General features: G+C 57.3%; 1 protein-coding gene across 1 annotated transcript in view; it reads left to right on the top strand.

Annotated features, from left to right (window-relative positions):
• The first annotated feature begins 1,545 nt into the window (after positions 1–1,545).
• Positions 1,546–18,342, top strand: part of COL18A1 (collagen type XVIII alpha 1 chain) — a 104,766-nt gene continuing 87,969 nt past the window's right edge. Inside the window, exon 1 of the mRNA XM_045284595.1 lies at positions 1,546–1,709. Within this exon, the coding sequence (XP_045140530.1) occupies positions 1,655–1,709 (55 nt within the window). The 5' untranslated portion in view covers positions 1,546–1,654. The remainder of the gene's footprint in view (positions 1,710–18,342) is intronic.

The raw sequence follows: 18,342 nt of genomic DNA on the forward strand, positions 1-18,342 counted from the left end.
CGCGCTGGGCGCGCTGCTCCTGCTGCTCGGAGCCCGCGCGGCCTCTGCGGAGTCAGGTAAGACGCCCGGCCGCTCCCGGCCGCGACGCGCCGGGTTGGGGGATCGTGCCCCGCGGCCTCCCCCTGCCCTTTGTGCGGGTCCTGGTCGGTCTCCATCGGCTGCTCCCACCTCGTCCACTCGCGGGCTTCCCTCCCGGAGGCAGCGGTGGCCCCGAGGACCCTGCGCGCTCGCAGGTGGCCCGGGGGAGGGAGGACGCGGCGAGGGGCTGGCAGCACCCGGCAGAGAGGTCGCGGCGACCGCCGTGTGACCGGCATCCCGCTGCCGCGCTCCGAAGCCCCATTCATTCCTCAGAGGGGGGTCTGTGAGGGCGGGGGCGTCGCGCCACCCCGGCGCGTCCCCGGGGACCAGGTCCAGGGAGGGACTCGGGGAGCGGGGCAGGCGAGGTGCCCCAGGTCCCAAAGCCGTTGGCATTGACTGGTTGGAAAGTTGGTGCGCTCCGACGCTGCCCGGCCAGGTCCCAGGGTTGGGGGTGGTGGTCGAGTGCCGGCTGCTGCCTTCGGGACATTCGCTGCCGGCCCGTTGGCCTGTGTCGCCGCCACTGGCCTCCAGCTCCCCACCCGGGCGTCCGTCCCTGCGCCCAGCGCCGCAGCCCCAGCCCCAGCGGTCCCGGGAGCGACCTGGACGGAGACCTGCAGGTCGCCCAGGCAGGAGGTGACCTCCCAACCTGAGAGGCTGCGCGGCAGGTCCCCCAGGGCCCGGCTTCATGGGCGCCGGGCGGGCCAGCCTTTGTGCGGCTGCCAGGCCTGTCCCCGCGCCTGCCGCGGTGTCGGGTTCACGCGGCCCCCTTTGATGCCGCCGATCGCCCAGCGGCCCTTCCGGAGAACAATGCTGGGGACCGGCCTGTGGCAGGATGGGGCGCTCCTCTCTCGGGGACCGCTCCATGGAGAGCGGGGACGCTGGGCGTAGTGCGCTCCCGCGGGTTACCTTGTAAACTTTCTCTGCCTTGAGTTTCCGCGGATCCCTTTCCGACCACGCGGCGGCAGCGCCCCTGCCTTCCTTCCCCGCAAGCCCTACAAAGGCACCTGGAGGAGAAAGTGGCCCTTGGGCAGGGGGGTCCCGGACGGTGGAGAGCACTCTCTCCCAGAGCTGCCGAGTGGTCCCAGATGGGAATAGAACCCGGAGGACCATGCGGTGGCCCCGGGGGGATGGAGGCACGTCTCCTGAGCACAGTGGGAGGACTGGGAGAAGATGAAGGGAAGCCAGCCCTTCGCGGAAGAGAAATCAGAAGTTTTTTCGTTGTTTCCAAGCTCAGCTGCCAGGTTAAATATTAGCATAGACTTAGAAGAGAAAAAGTAACCACGCCAAACATGCTGACAAACACTTGCGTGCCGCAGCCAAACCCCTGGCCTATTTGTGTTTATCTGTGGCGGGTGAGAAAGCGCAGCCCCGATCCCTTGAGGGAGGCGCGTGGTGCCAGGGGCCCCGCCCGGACAGAACCACCCAGGCCTCCCCATGATGATGCAGGTTTGGCTCCAGGCTGTGCTGCCTGTGTGGGGATTTGTGAACTGGGCCCCTCTCGGATAATCCCAATGGAGAGGGGTAAAGACCCTGGCCAGCCCAGCCCAGGCCCCAGCCAAAAGAACTTGCTATCAAGATGGAGAATTTACAGGCTGATGTGTTCTTAGAGAAGAACCGTACCATCAACGTTGGTGAGTGTGGGGAAGAGCCCGCTTGAGAACTTGGAGAAGGGAGGTAAAGTTAATGGTGTGTGTGTGTGTGTGTGTGTGTGTGTGTGTGTGTGTGTGTGTGTTACTGCTCACAATCACAAGGCTGTGTGTGCCAGCAGGGCTATGACTGTGACTGCCTCTTGCCCTCTGGGACAGGAAGGGCCCTTCCCAGGGGTCTGGAGTGGAATGTGGCTGCTTCTCTATCTGCTATAGATGGAAGCAGGAAACTGGCTCGGCTGGAGGGGAAAGGGGGGTGGAGAAAGTGGGGGGAGGCTTGTGTGCATTGCCCACCCCCACCCCACCCCTACCCCTTCCCTGGTGAGAGACAGGAACAGGCTCTGCTCTGGATGAACCCCAGCCCAGAATGGTGGGTGAGTCACTAGTTCCCCTGCCCTACTGAGTGCCCGTGAAATGGGAGGAGAGGAGCTAGTGTGTGTGAGATCTTGGTTTGGCAGTGGCTTCTCAAAGGCAGGGAACTCTTAATCGCTCTGGAGAATCAGAGACGTGATCCCCGGTGTGCTGACTTGCACATTTTTCTGACCAGAAACGCTGCACCTCTCCACGTCTAGACCACAGCCTGCCCCCCAGCACCCAGCCCTAGTTGCCATTGAGCCAACCCTGACTCTTGGCCATCCCCTCTGTGTCCGAGGAGAACGGTACTTCCCAGGGCTTTCAGTGGCTGGTTTCTCAGATGCCAGGCTATTCTTCCTGGGGACCTGTGGGTGGGCCTGAGCATCCAACTTTTGGGTTAATAGTCAAGTGGGAAATGATGAGTCAGAATCGGCTGAATGGCGGTGAGTTGAGAAAGGAGAAGGATTATTGTTTCCGGAACAGGGCTGGCTGGTTCATGTGCATGATCTGGGTGGCATGTGTGCTGTGCACGGTCATGAGAAACATGGTGGGCAGGGAAATCTTGCAGGGAAGCAGCATCAGTGGGTCCTGTGGGTAGAATGGCCTGGCTTGAGGCAGCCTCATGACCAACTGAGCTAGACCCTCTTCAGTGGCCCTCCTGTTGTTGGCCTCTGTTTCCTTGGTTATCCCACGGGTGACTGTGGTCTCTGTCCAGGTCAGTGACAATGAGAGATCTTGGATTCCATGCTGCTGTGGTCAGAAGGAAAGGAGCCCTGGGGCTTAGGAGGTTACCTGTGGGGCTGTTAGACTCAAGGTCAGACGTTCAAGACCACCAGAGAAAGACGAGGCTTTCTACTCATGAAAAGTCACAGTCATGGAAGCCCATAGGGCATTTCTACCTTGTCCTCTTGGTCCGGTTGCTACGAGTCAGCTTCGACTTGATGGCAGTGGTTTGGGTGTGGGCTCTGAGGTGGCCAGAAGGAGCTCTGAGGGATCTGGGAGGTGTTGGGTTGCTAACTGCAAGGTTGGCGATTCAAAGCCACTGGGCACTTACTTCTCCATAGGGAGATGAAACTGTCTGCTCCCATGAAGGCTCACAGTCTCGGAAACCCTACTGTGTTAGTCTGGGTACTTTAGAGAAACAAATCCACAGAAACTCATGTATAAGAGAGAGTTTTATATAAAGGTTATGTGCACATCAAGAAAACATCCCAACCCAGTGCTGCCCAAGCCCATAAGTCCCACATTAACTTATATGTCCGACACCAATCCACAATGTCCTCCTCCATCTCACAAAACACACACAATGACAACAACTGCAGGAGGAAAGCCAAATCAGTGAACGTGTAAACATCTCAGCGCTGGCAGGGGTCTCCACACAGTTGTCCCAGGACCCAGGGCTGCATAGAGATAGGTCCATGTGGCTTCCCCTCGGCGATGTCCTGCAGGAAGTGAGCCTTGCCAGCTGAAGCAGGGAACTGGCTAAGGCAGCTGCACCCTGGTCCGACCAACACAAAGCAAGAGACCTGAGAACAGGAGGGTGAGGCTCACTGAGCCATTTATCCCTCCACCCTTCAATTAACTCCACATGTGTTTATTGGCCAAGTTGGCGCAATACGCTAACTACTTCACCTACCCAGGGTCATTATGAGTCTGAATCTACTTGATGGTCATGAGGTTTGGGGTGGGTGTCCAGAGAAGCCCTGGTGGCATAATGGGTTACAAGGTGGGCCGCTCCCCACCAAGGGCAGCCAAAGCCCAGGAGGGACCACCCAGTTCTCGAGCTCCTGGCTGGTGAACCTGTGATGCCTACCCTGCCCAGGAAGGAACTTTGGGGTGGAGCCTTCCCGGCAAACAGCTCCGACCCTCCTGTCTTCGTATTTGCCAGGGTTCAGGCTCAAGTTAAGTGATCGGGTCAACTGACGCGCCCCTCTGCACCGTGGACAGGAAGCCGAAAGCACATTCATCTCACAGGGAATAAGTAGCTCATGGGCTGTGGCAAGCCCCTCCTTTTCCTTCAAGGCCGGGTGCTTGGCTGTCTGTCCAGAGCCTCACTGCTGGCTGCCAAAGGGACCCATGAGCCTCCCACTGTCCTGGGGAGCTCAGACTGGGGCTCAAGATGTGTGAGTGCACCTGACACCGTGAAGGCTCGTGGAAAGTGGCCTTTTGCCCACTGAGTGGACACGTGCCACATGGGGTGAGAGAGCAGGCCTGATGAGGGCCCATGTAGCCTCCCGTGGGTGAGCCCCCTGTGCCAGCCACTGGCTCTGTGGGAACCCTCCCAGACACCCTCAACTGTGTTTGTGTTTCACCTGGTCATTACGGTCCCCTTAAGCTTAACATTCAGACGGACGAGCATATTCCGTGGACACTTAGAAACTTGTTGCCCTCGTGTGGATTCTGACTTGGAGGGACGCGCTAGGTCTAGGACAGAGCAGAGTGCCCCGTGCTATTCAAGGCTGTTCGTCTTCCAGAAGCGGACTGCCACGGATTTCCCCCTAGGGCTGCTGGATGGTACCTCTCAGCCAAGCACTGAACCACTGGGCCAGTGAGCGCCCCTTCAGTCTCTATCAAGGGAAAGAGGATACACCAGCGGCCTGGCCTGTGTGCATGGACCCTCTTGTTTTGACCTCATGTTGCCCTTGGGGAGTATGAAGACCCAGGCGACGTGGCTTAGCCTACTGGCCATGGAGGGGAAGGCTGCGAGCTCCATCTCGGGGCTGAACTGCCGTCTGAGTCAGCTGTCTGACACCGCCACCGAGGTCAGGGTCCACTGTTCCCCAGCCATGTGGCATGCATGAGTGCCATGTGGCATGCATGTCACCTGAGTGCCTCCTCCCTTGGCGAGGGTGTGTGGATTCTCCTGGGCTAACGTGCTGGTGGGCCCACAGGAGGGTCTGTGTGTCGGCGTGCAGGTGGAAGGGTTGAGGGTTGTAGTGGGCACTGGCCTTGGCTTTCCTTGGCCAGGCCAGAAGCCTCAGCTTGTCTCCACACCAGGCTTTGCCCACCCTCCCCAGGAGAACTCAGCTTGCATCCGGTCCCCCCACCACCAGGCTTTGCTCTCTGCCCAGCAGACTCTAGGGGTCTTAGTCGCCCAGACTTCAAAGCTGAGTCCCTAACTCTCACACCAGAGCGGACTCGTTCTCCAGTGAGTCTGCAGAATTTGGGTTGGACTAAACAGAGCCCCAGCCCTCTGGGCTCCCCGCGCCCATGGGTGTCTGTTGGGGACACAGCCCACCTGGGCAGCAGGAGACTCTAGAACGACAGGAAGGAGCTGTTCCCAAGCGCAGGTCGTCGCTAGCTGCCCCGCTGGAGTCTTCAGGGCTCAGGTGCAGGGGCCTCGTAAGGCAGTTTTGGATTTCAGCAAAACTTGTTTTTCAGGGCTTGCCTGCTTTCATGTAAAAGAAAGAGGGGAGGGAAAAAGTCCTGTGTGGAGAAACCTAGAAGGAGGGTAACGAATATGCCTCAGACCAGGATGCCAGAGAGGAGGGGGCCTGGGGGCACTAGGAGCAAGACTGGGGGGGCCCTACCTCCCTCCACGCCATGGCTTCACTTGGAAAAGTGCAAATGCACCCGCACAAACAGTAAGTGCGCATGCATAAGTGCACCCATGGCCCATGTGCACACACAGAAACGCACACATGCATGCGTGCCCAAATGTAGCATGCATGCAGATGCATGAATATACACAAGCACATGCACATGTATGTGTATATGACCACATCAGTGTGGACACAAACACATGCAAATGGGAGTGCATGTCAGAACACACAAACACACATGCCCATTCCTGTGCACACTCAAAAACAATGAATAGCTTTGCCTGTGTGCACACATGGACTCACAGTATCGATGCACATATACAGTGAGCACACAGGAATATGTACATCATATACATACATGCACACACACGGATTCTATCTTGGCCAACATGCCTAGCTTCTCTCCTTGTCAGATTGTTGGAAAGGCTTGGTTCTCTGGACCAGGTGGGGCGCCCAGGGGTTCTTTGTGGGGTGTGGTATCTGGCACTTCCTGAAGAAGCAGCTTGTGGGCTGGGGCCACAGCCTAAGTGCAGCCTGGAGGGAGGAGCCCCTGCAAAGATGCGGTCCTCCCCCAGGGGGTGCTCCACTGGCTCTCAGTGTGGCTCACCCTGGGGTGCAGTGGGCCCCTCTAAGGACCTGGTGATAGAGGACATTCTGGGGCCCATCTGCCACTGCCCTTGCACTCTCCAGACAAGGGCTAGAGCCCATAGAGTTCAAGGGACCTCCTAGGGCCACTCAGCTGGTGGGTGACAGTTGGGTGGCAAGGCCCAGCTCTCTTCTGAGCTGACCTACAGGGAGTTTCTTCCTCTCTGGCCTCAGCCAGCACTGCTGTGTCTGAGAGCCCCTCTTGTACTCGGATCAGATGGGGAGACTGCAGCTGACCTTGCCCCTGGATGAGCAGAGCTCCCTGTGCCGGATGCCTGTCTCGATGCTACCTGTCGGAGAGCAAGATACAGTGCCCTGGAAGACATTTCTGTCTTAATCACAAACCTGCCTAAGCTCACACCATCTGATGCTTCCTATATCGGTCCCAGGGAAGACTAAATCACAGGACTTGGTGGATAATGCCCCCCAAATTTGAAGCTGCCGGTGATGGGAAGGGGTACCATGTGGGGAAATAGCTGCTTGGCTTGCACACAAAGTGAGGCATTAGCTGTTACCCAAAATGCAGCCGCTCAGAAAGAGATCGGAGACTGTTGGGGAAGGTGTGAGCGAGGCCCCTGGCTCTGGCACCAGGGTGGCCTCTCTAGGCCCTGATGGTTTGGGGTGTGGGATTAGTCCTTTGCTTGGGACTCCTACCCTGGATGATGGGGCTGCCGAGCCCCTCCCCAGGCAGCAGAATGCCCTGTGCATACTGCATCCGGTCCCCGAGTACAGACCTTACAAGTTACCTCCCTCTGTCTTCCTCTCCTTACCTGGGGCCCCTGTATCCCTCGCCCTCCTGGCTCTTGTGAGGCACACAGGTACATTGTACCTGTAGGCCATCTCTTGTGCCTCCACATCCTATACCTTGTAACTTGACCACATACACTGTATCTCCCCACCACCCATTGTATCTTCCCACCATGCAGTTTGACTGCTTCTAGGAGTTGGGAAGTGCCATGTGGGCTTGGGAGTTTTGCCCCCAGGGCTCCCCATCACCAGCAGGTGGAGAGAGGAGTAGCACCAACTGACCTCCTGCGGACACATTTCCAACTAATGGCCTGAGGCCAACACCGCACTGTCAGGAGGAGCAAGGAACATTTGATCATGAGTGCCGCTGAGTCACATTGAAATTAGAGGCCGTGGGGCACCATGTCCCTGCTCCCCAAGCTGTGTCTGCAGGGACCTGCTTTCCCTCCCAGCTCCCCTGGCTCAGGTTCCGACACAGGCAAGCCTGAGCCTGACAGGCCTGCCTGACTTCCGCGAGGGCCACAGAAAGGAGAGAAGCTCTTGGTAGATCCATTCGCCTCTCTGGACCTGCTGACCAGCAGAGGGGATCACTCCCTCCCCCTGTCCTCTGGGTTCGCCCTGCCATGGGAGGTAGGCGCCTATGATGAGGTAGGACAGGGCAGACCCCGGAGCACCAGCCTGGAGTGATAGGTGAGGCCCCGGACCACCCCCTGGTTTCTGGAAGACCAAAAGACTGCTGGAGACGGGTAAAGATTGACTTCTGTGGGGTATTTCTTGGAAAGGACACCAGTCCAGGGGCCGAAGCCCAGGGACAGGAGCTGGCAGGAGGAGGGGACAAGACCTGCAAGACAAGGGCATTTGGTGATGGATTCCAGGGGCAGAGCCTGGATTTCATCTCGGAAGCTACCACAGGCCTGTTTTCCTTTCTTTGTCTGAAGTCCTCATCTATACCTGTTTTGTTGCCTCCACTGAGCGAATCCAGTTCTACTCCTGGTTGGGCCCTCGCCTGGGATCTTGCTGAAAGATCTGGTTGGTCCTAGGTTTCCACAGTGGGGATTCCTGCCTGGGGTGGACCTGCTAGCCTCGGTGCTTCGTAGGGAAGACCAGAGATACCCTTCCACTGAGGATGGCCTGAACTGGTAGCCAGCTGGGGTGGGAGAGCCCCCCGGAGCTCAGGGCCTCTTCCGGAAGCTGTCGAACCCCAGTCCTGGTGCTCTGGGAACAGGAAGGAGCTCCAGTCAGCCACTGGCATGGCCACAGCTGGACGGAGCTCACCGCTGCAGGGACCTGGGCCCAGAAGCCTCCACAGCATTTTTCTCCATCCCCTTTTAGAATGGCCGGCGCCCTGCCTCGGAGGAATCCCTGACTCGCGTGGATGCTGCTTGGACATTGGGCTTTGGGGTGGCCAGGCTCTATGGGGCTTTTGGGGTGGTGCGGAGGGGGGGGGTACCATCCAAGGCACTCAGCAGGCCCGCCCCGGCAGAGCTGTTGAGGACCTGCCCCAGCAGAAGGGGCTGTCTGAGGTGGAGTGGCCTTCCCCTGCGGTCCCCTTTCCCTGGTGAGCCAGGTGACTCCCTTGGCGTCAGCATCTGTGACCATTCCCAGGGATGAAGACACCCATGTTTGTGGTGGGGGGGATTAGTGGGAACTTTGGAAGGTGTTCTTGGCGGTCCCCTCTTTGGGAGATAATGAGTAGGACTGAAGGTCACTTGTCGCCCAGCCAGTGCAGTGGGTGTAGCCCAGCCCTCTCGCCTCTTCCGCGGATGCATATTTTGAGCGCCTCTCAATGGGCAAGCAGGAAACGAGGGGGTTAACAGGAGAGTGCATCTCCAGAGGCCACCGTCTGGGGGCAGGGCTGAGGGTGATCATTAAACCAGGACACTGCTCCTCCCACTGCTGGCAGGCCAAGGACAGCCAGCCTGGCTGGGCTCCGTTAGCCTTTTGTGTTCCTGCAGGCCTTGTCTGCGCCCTCCTCCCACCGCCCAGTGTTGAGAAGAAGGAGGCAGTCTCTCCAAAGGGGGCAGCCGTCATCTACATGTGGCCTCCAGCTTGTCGGCAGCGCTTCAAGGGGTCGCTAATTTGACAAATAGAAACATATTCTCTCGGGTGCTGCAGTTTTGGGAAGTGTTTGGTCCTCGAGGAGGATGCACGTTCTCATGTGCTAATTACCATCCAAGATCCCACTCTCCATGCCCCTTGGCTGCTTCTCTGTGGGGGCCTGGGATTCCTCCAGGAAGCCCGGAGAGCATCCTGGGTCAGGCCGCCCAGCTCTGGTGGGCCCTGCCTCCCACACCTTCCTAGCTGTGCTCAGCCCTTTCCGTCAGGAGATCGTTTCACTGAGAGCGTGGGGCTTGGATTTTATTTACTTACTATGATTTTCTTTTATGGCCTCCAACACGTACCTGGAGCCCTCGTGGTGCAGCGGTGACGTGCTGGGCTGCTAACCGCAAGGTCATCCGTTCCAAAGCCACCGGCCGTTCCTCGGGAAAAAGACGAGGCCTTCTACTTGCGACAAGAGTTGTAGTCTCGGAAACCCACAGGGGCAGTTCTACCCTGTGAGTGCACCTGGACTCGGCGGCCGGGCGTTGGACAGTCTCTTGAGCATGTTCTTTGAGAGTAGGGCAGTGCAGGGAAGAAGATGGCTTGGGCGGAGAGCCCAGGGTCTCAGAGATGGCCAAGCACCCCGGACTCACCCTGCACCCTTGAGCCTATGATTCTCCCCAGTGGTGGGTCTGTGGGAGAATTCTCTGCTCCCATGTGGGAGAGATCCCGGTGACGTCCCCGCCAGTGCATGTGTGAAGCACCGCCCGGCTCTCAGTGGAGCCTTGTATCTTGCCATGACGCCGAACAGGTTTCAGTTGATCTTCCAGACTCGGGCAGACTAGGAAGAAAGGCCTGGTGATCCACTTCTGCACATCACCTTGTGGAATGTGACCCATCACGAGGCCGGTGCGGCACGCGGTGCGTTTACTGGTGCTGTGAGTCCAGAGTCAGCTCTATGGCTTCCCACAGGAGGGTCTCCTTGAGGCTGCCTGCAGACCCCCGGGAAAGATGGGGCTGTATTCTCTGAGGACGAGGCGTGATCTGGATTTGAGGCCTCGTCTTTTCCTAAGCCTCCTCTGGGGCTGTCCAGGTGGCAGGTGCCTCCCCGGGAGAAAAAGGAAGCCCCTTCCTGGGCCCTCAGCACCTCCAGGTCACAAAGTACCCCTCCCGTACTTTGGACGCTGTCAGGAGAGACGAGTCCCTGGAGAAGGACCTCATGCTCAGTAAAGGACCTACCTGTAGCCTCTCTCTCTTCACACTGACCCTCGTCTCCTTGCCTCCGTGGGAGGCACCCTGTGCCCACCCTGGTGGTACCTGGCAGCACCCCTTGGCTCCCGGTGGCGCTGTGGGGCACATGTCAGCCAGAGCTGGCCGCTCGGGTTATCACTCATCAATTCAGAGTTCAAAATAATTAAGTCTGGCGCTGGAGATTTGAGACTGGAAAGACAAACCTCCTCTCCCAACACAGACTTGCCTGTCATTGTGGGGACAAGCTGACCATTCAGACTTGAGTCCCCTCCTTTCCAGTTCCCACCCCTGCCCAAGGCCCCTCACGGTGTGGATGGGCCCCTGGGAGGCCCACACTTGGCCCAGCCTGGCCCAGCCTGTGAGGGTTCCGAGGCCAGGCTGCTGTTTCAGATGCCCACACCCTCATGCTGAATAGACAAGGTGCGACCCCCTCACATATCCCTGAACTCCCACGGACGCTTTGAAACCCCCTTGTATGCTTCAATTCTGTGTTCGTCTTGGTAGACCAGAGAAACAAATTCAGAGACACTCACATGTGTATAAGAAAAGTTTTATATCAAAGAGCAATTTTATATTGAGAAAACAGCCCAGCCCAGTCCAGATCAAGTCCATAAGTCTGATATTACCCCATATGTCAATACTAGTCCATAAATTCCTCTTTAGACTCACGCAGCCATGCAATGATGCTGAGTACAGGAAGATCACAGGCCAGTGGGTGGAACGTCTTATGGATCCAGTGTTGATGGAAGTATCTCAGCACTGGTGTGTGTCTCCACATGGCTCCTCTAACTCCAGGGGCTCTGACTGCATCAGCATAGCTTAAGGTGACCAGATTTAAAGCGGGACACCACTGACGGGGGGTGGGGTGGGTGGGGTGAGGGGGGCGTTCTTGATTAAAAATTTGGTCTATATGGACCAAATAGACTGTTCCCTAGCTTGTCGTGCACTCTTTCCAAAAATTGGGACTTTTAAAAAATGCCCCAAAGCGGGACGTCTGGTCCCCTTAGCATAGCTCCATCAGGCTTGTTATCAGGAATGTCTTGAAGGGAGAGAGTGTATCTGGCCTCCAGTGAGCTATTTATCTCCTTTGCGCCTCCAAATGAGGTTGTCAAACTGCGACCTGATTGACAGACTAGACTCCACCCCTTCACTCTTAATATTCTCAAGTTGACACCAGATTATGTAACTACCACAAATTCCCACTGGCATATGCGGTAGGCCAAATAATGCCACTGATCTCAGGATGTCCCCGAACCTGTGAATATGTGGTCTTATCTTGCTTGGATCCACAATCAATGCTCATGGAAGCAGCAGTCAAGAGATCGAAGGATGCATTGCGTTAGGTAAATCTGCTGCACAAACCCTCTTTAACGTGTTGAAAAACAAGCAGGTTACTTTGACAACTACCGTGTGCCCCGACCCAAGCTCTGGTTTTCAGTGACCTCCTGCATGTGAAAGCTGGACGTTGAATAAGGAAGACCAAGACAAATCGGTGCATTCGAGCTCGGGTGCTGGAGAAGAATCTTGAAAGCACCGTGGACTGCCAAAAGAGCAAGCATCTGTCTGGGAAGAAGTACATCCCAAATACTCCTTAGAGGCGCACGGATGGAGACACTCGGTCTCACGTACTCTGGGTGTTGTCAGGAGAGACCGGTCCCTGGAGAAGGACATCGTGCTCGGTCAAGTGGAGGGGCAGTGAGAAAGAAGGCCTTCAAGGAGACGGATGGACACCGTGGCTGCAGCAATGGACGCGAGCACAGGAACAATTGTGAGGACGGACAGGGTTTCCTTCTGCTGTGCACCGATGGCCATGAGTCAGCTCGGCCCCTAACAACACGGCCCCTAACAACGACGGCAAACAAGACTCTGAGGATGGGATGAGGGCCCTGAGATGAGGCTCCGGCTGGGGGTGGGGGTGGGGGTGGGGGTGGGGCCTGTGTGAGTACAGGGGCCTCGATAGGGGAGGGGAAGGACTGTGACGATAGGGGTGGGCACGAGTGACCTTGGAAAAAGGCCAGCAGACAGATTCTCCCCTAGAGCCTCCAGAAAGAACCATCAGCCTGACCAACACCTTGATGTGATGCCTTCCGGCCTCCAGAACCGTGAGAGAGTTGGCGTGTGTTGTTTTAAGCTAAGGAATCCTGGTGGCACGGTTTTGCCTGGGCTGTGATCTGCATGGCCAGAGCTTTGAAACGCCAGCAGCTCCTTGGGAGAAAGGCTGGGCTTTCTACTCCTGGAAACAGTTACAGGGGGTCGCTATGAGTCAGCATTGACTGGATGGCAGTGAGTTTGGTTTTAAGCTAAGGTGCCCTTGGGGGGCAGTGGTTCAGCCCTGGGCTGCTAACTGCAAGGTCAGCACTCGGACCCGCCCATCACTCCACGGGAGATTGATGAACGAGGTGCTCCGTAGTCTGCCTCTGTACAGATGTACAGGTTTGGAAGCCCTACGGGCAGTTCGGCTCTGTCCTGTAGGGTTGCTATGGGTGTGGGAATGGATTCAATATGGCAAGTTTTTTGGTTTTTATTTTCTTCCTCCCTTCTTCTTTAGGGTAACAATTCCAGTTTCTTGATGCTCTTTTCATACAAGGCTTTCTTGGGGAATGAGGAGTTTCTAGGGGTGTTTGTTTGTTTGTTTGTTTAGTTTAGTTTTTTCATGTCTGGTCACCGTTCAAAGAATATGTCTTTTGGGGAATCACCGCTAAGAGAGGATATTGCATTCACTCAAGCCTATAGGACCCCAGTCATCTGTCTGGGCCTCTGCCCTCCTCTCCAGCCCACCTTTGGAGCAAGGGCTCAGTCTAATGGAGAGCCGCGGACAAGGGGGCCTCCCTTGAGTCGGGGACAGTTTTCCTCATTAGGAAGGTGCCCCTGCCTTCTTGCATGGCAGTTGATATGCCTGCCACTCAGCTTGTCATCCCAGCTTGGAAATGGCCCACTCTGATTTCCCCGGGCTGTTAAGTTTGTCCCCAGTTGGTCCCTCCTCAGGGAGGGGGAACCTGTGTGGCTGGGACAGGAGTGGGACCGAAGAAAGCTTAGAACAGCAGGGCAGGTCCAAGGCCCATTTCCCACAGCCTCCCATCCCCAGCTGATGCCCAGCACCCCCCCTCCCGGGCCCTCCCTCGGTCCTGAGTGTGGCAGGGCCTCCTCTAAAAGGGAGAGAGACTTGGGGCTCGGCAGCAGGGGAGGTTGTCGACTATCCCCCCACCCCCCGAAAGCCCCTCCTATTGGTTGCTGAGTGTTTCAAAGAGTGTTTTCCAGTCCTCTGATTCTTACACTGCACAGTGAGCTGCTCATTGCAAGGTCCACAGTTCAAAACCACCAGCCGCTCTTCGGGAGAAAGAGGAGGCTGGCTATTCCTGTAAAGAGTTAGTAGTTTCACTATGAGTTCTACATTTCTACCCTGTCCTGCAGGGCCCTATGAGTTGGCCTTGACTCCATGGTTGTGAGAATTTGGACTCTTACACAGTCCTGGGCACATAAAGGAGCTCCCACCAGGTGGGAGACCCTTACCTCAGGGAATGTCCTAGGGGCTCAGAATTGCTCCATCCTGAGAGTAGAGGAGACCCTCTCCACTCCTCCCCTGGGTGATGACCCTGGGGGATGCATTGAGAGAGGGTCAGCCAGCTGGGCCTGCTTTTCACACTCCTACGGCAATTTAGATAAGGCCTTCCTTTAAAGGGGAAGGACCTCCAGCTCATGTAAGTATAAATAAACACGTGGAAGAATCCCCCCCCCCAGTCTGCCCCCTTCCCTGCTGGGAAGTACTTCCTGGGGCAGGCTGGCCATTGCTGTTGTCAGGAAGGTGCCTCTGCCCAGGTCTCGCCTGGGGACCGCTGCCCCCAGACCCCTCCATTCTCATGCCCCTTGGCAGCTGGTGTCCTGCACTCCCCCACAGACAAGGCCAGAGCCATGTCTGCCGGCACCACAGCTGGGAGTTCTCCATCTGGCTGCACCCACAGCTTTGACCCCTGGGCACCCCCCTCCAACTACCCCCTCACCCTCCGCAGCCATAGCGCCTGACTCCTCCATCCTGCAGGCCAGGCCCTGCCCGGTGACATTGGCCACATGTGTGTCCCTGATGCAGCCATCCATCCGGGCCTGCAGGCACTTGCTAGGGGCATCCCTGTGCACCCCTCACTCCACCTCATCTCTGCAGCTTTGGGGTCCTTCCAGGGCCTCATGCGGACCGCCCTCCCAGGCCCCTTGTCTCTGTCTGCACAAAGCATCAGGCCTCGGTTCTCCCCTGAATAGGGAGTGGCCTGACTGGGCTTCCTCCCCAGCCCCGCCCCCTCCCGCCATGCCAGCCCCACACGGCCCCTCCCACTCAGTGAAGACAGGCTGAGGGAGCAGGGGGTGGGGTCCCATGGGCTTCAGCTGAGTCCCACAACTGAGGTGGTGATGTGCCACCCCATTGCGGTGGGTGTGCCGGGAGGGTCCTTTCTGTTCCTCTGTCAGCACTGACAGGTGGTGTCTTTTGCCGCTGGGGAGGGGAGGGAGCTCTCCTCACTGCGGGGCAGGCACCCAGGTTGTGGCCACTCTGGGCCCTTCTAGCGGTGAACCATCTGTTGTGGGAGGTGTCTTGCCCCTTGTATGCAAGCCACTCAGGAAGCCTGGGTGCCTTTGTGCCTGAGTGACCTGCACCGGGGGTCCGAGTGGTGCCTCCAGTGGGGTCCTAGACCACTTGTCCAGAGCACCCTCCCTCTAAATATCTGCCCCCCTCTCCCAGGTTTCTGAGGGATCACTGGCCTTCTCCCCACCACCCCAAATCCAAGCCTGCAGCACTTGGGGAAGGAAGGCCTTTTAGTCTGTCAGGTTCCCTCCTGCTCTGCCATGGACGGAGGGCCCCTCACGCCTGTCCTTCAGGGGCCTGGTCCCGGGGGCATGTGAGAGGGACCTTATTTGGTGGCAGGGACTTTGCAGATGTGATTATCTTAGGAGGCTGGAGAGGAGATGACCCGAGTTATCGGCACAGGTCCACGTCTAGTGACAAGCGTTCTGATGTGAGTCACGGAATAGGCAGGGGATGGGAACACCGCGTGACCACAGACCCCACTCCCCTTCCGAGGAAGAGCCCGCCCCTGGGCTCCTCACCGAGGGCTGGGGGGAGCCCTCTCCCCTCCCCTCACCCAGAGCTCCCCCTGCCTGCTGCCACCTTGACTTGCACTGTGGGAGCAGCGGCTGGACATTCATCCCAAGCTGAGGCGCACTCCTCGTGAGCCCGTAGGCCAGGGTAGAGCAGCCCCGGGGGTTCTGAGATGTCACTCTTTATGGGAGTAGAAAGCCTGGTCTCTCTCTCACAGAGCGGCTGGTCACTTCAAACTGTTAACAGTCCAGTTCGTAGCCACTGTGCCACCTTAATCTTCCTCCCGATGGACCGAGGTGGGGGACAGTCCCCTGAGCCCTGACCAGGGCTCCTCCTCCATTTGTCATGGCTCCAAAACCAGTTCAACTCTGAGAGCCTAGCTGGTGTCTGAAAGCCCAACAGTTCAGAATGAAAGGGACAACGCTCCCTACCCTCCACAGCCCCCCCTCCTGGAAGTCACCCGGGCAACGTTCTTAGGACCCCCGCCCCCTGTTCACATTGAGTGGTTAAGCCCTGGTGGTTCAGTGGGTTCAGACCAGTGATTCACACCCACCCACAGATTCAGGGGAGCAGGATGAGGCTGTCTGCCCCATAGAGATGTGCAGTCTCAGAAAACCTCAGGGACAGTTCCCTGAGCCCCAAAGTGTCACTATGAGTGGGCAGGCCACGAAGTTCCCATACTGCTACACGGGCTGGGGGTGAGGACCCTGTAAATCTAGCTCAAGACGGGAAGTTGCTTTGATCTTTTTGGGTTGTTTTTTTTTAATGAATCATTTTATTGGGGGGCTCTTATAAATCTCATAACAATCCATCATTCAATGGTATTGAGCATATGTGTACATAGGTTGACATCAACATTTCCAAAACAATTTCTTTCTACTTGAGCCCTTGGTGTCAGCTCTTCTTTGTTTCCCCTCCCTCCCCCACCCTCCCACCCTCGTGAATCCGTGATCAATTATATATATTATTATTGTTACTTTGTGTCTTACACTGTAAGAGCATTTAGAATTTGCTTTGAACACTGGACACAAGATAGCACCATTCAAACCCGGCTGTACTCTGGTGATGGGCATGGGGTCTGTGTGGCACCCTCTGGGGTGAGGCCAGCCATGCTTCTGCTGTGCATCTGGTGGAGACCCTCCTGTCGGGGCCCACGTTCCCACCATACTGTGATGCTCTATGCCTGCGCGTCATGAGTTTTATGGCTTGACCCTGCCCCGTTTCTCCTCAGACCTCGGCGGTTCGTGGGGCGGCCTCAGTCCCCCTTGGAGGACTTGGTCTTGGCACCACGATTCTACTTCATGGGCACCCCACACATGGGCCCTCACCCTGTGGCATGTGTTCACAGAGCAGGCAGCACTGTCTCCCCAGCCAAGCTCCATCCTGCGCTGCTGGCCTGGTGTTTTGGGCTCCGGGAGTTGTAGGGAGCCGGCCGCTGCGTGCCCAGGGCTGGGAAGGCACTGTTCCCCAAGCTCCCTCTTCACTAATTGGAGATGGATGTCCCTTGGATGAAAGCCTCTTTGTCCACAGCCCAAGCGCCCTGACTGGCGGCCCAGGAGACTGGACTTGCACACCATCCTCCTGGGACAAGTACTTAATGGCCCTTTGGCCCTAGGAATGCCCCCACGAGGCACGGCGACAGCCTGCCTTCATCTGGGACATGAGCTGGTGATGTCTGGGCTCTGTTGTGTCAGGATCCAGGAGGGGTCCAGCTGCCTACACAGAAACCAGCACAGCGGAGTGACCTGGCCTGGCAAAGGGCTTAGTGCTGGCGGCAGAGGCCACAGGCTTCCCCGTGAAAGCCTGGCTCCAGCTGTGTTCTTGGGGACCCTCCGGGGCTGGGGGCTGAGCTGGGAGGGGCAGGTGGGTTCCAGAGAAGTCCCGTGTCCACTAGGCAGCAGAGAGACACCGCAGAAAACCCAGGCTTCCTCATGCCCAGAATACAGATGCGAGCAGAGAGGCAGTGCTCTGGGCCCCAGCCCCCGCCCCTCCCCAACCCTCCACCGCATGGGGGCTCTGTTGCTGGTGCTGGAAGGGCCAGCGGTATGCTGACTGCCCCCACCCACCGCTGCCCTGCCTCCTCCCTGGACAGTGCAGTGGCCTCCGTCCGGAGTGCCTGTGGGGCTGGGACCCCTTGCCCCAGGTAGCTGCCTCCTCCCTGTGCAAACCCAGTCCAACCTCACTGCCACCAACTCGGCGCTGACTCACAGCGACCCTGCGGCACAGGGAAGAACTGCTCCCGTGAGCTTCTGAAACTAACTGTCTCCGTAGAACGTCACGGCGCCTTTCTCCCGTGTCTGATCCGTTCAGGGGAGGGTAATCCGCTGCTTGCAAATGTAGAGTCATCTCAAAATTGATCCCGAGAAGCTGGGTTCCATGTCCTCTCTTTAGTTTCATCAAACTGTTAGTTTGGTTAGGAAATTTTGACTTCTTTTCACCTTCCATTTCTTCAGTCAGTCCACTCTCTCTATGATCCCCTTCTGCAGTGTCACCCAGACCGGGTGAGGGGAGGGAGGGACCACGCCTGCCTGTCATGTTGAGGTTGATGAGTGGATACAATTGTATTGGCACCGGGGCACAGGGCCGCTGTGCTTGCAGAAGACCGCAAGTGGCCCCAGGGCCACCCTGGGCCTCCTCAGGGGTGACAGTGCCTTTAGAGGGTCTTAAGAAGTTGTGACTGTTACATACCAACACATTCTCACACACAGTCTCACATTCCTGCTCTTACACTCTCGCCTACATGCATATTCACACACACTCAATCTCACCGAGACACTCTCTCACCCACTCTTACACTGCTGCTCTCTCTCACACGCTCTGATTCTCACAGTCACGCTCATTCTCCCAGACACACACACTCGTACACTCATCATCTTACACACTCACCTGCAGATTCTCACACACTCACGCTCATTCTTATACTCCTGCTCTCACACACGCAGATTCACTCACACTC

This window comes from Echinops telfairi, unplaced genomic scaffold, assembly GCF_000313985.2.
Source record: "Echinops telfairi isolate 266 unplaced genomic scaffold, ASM31398v2 ScPeMD7_7469;HRSCAF=8507_0, whole genome shotgun sequence".
Classification (NCBI taxonomy): domain Eukaryota; kingdom Metazoa; phylum Chordata; class Mammalia; order Afrosoricida; family Tenrecidae; genus Echinops; species Echinops telfairi.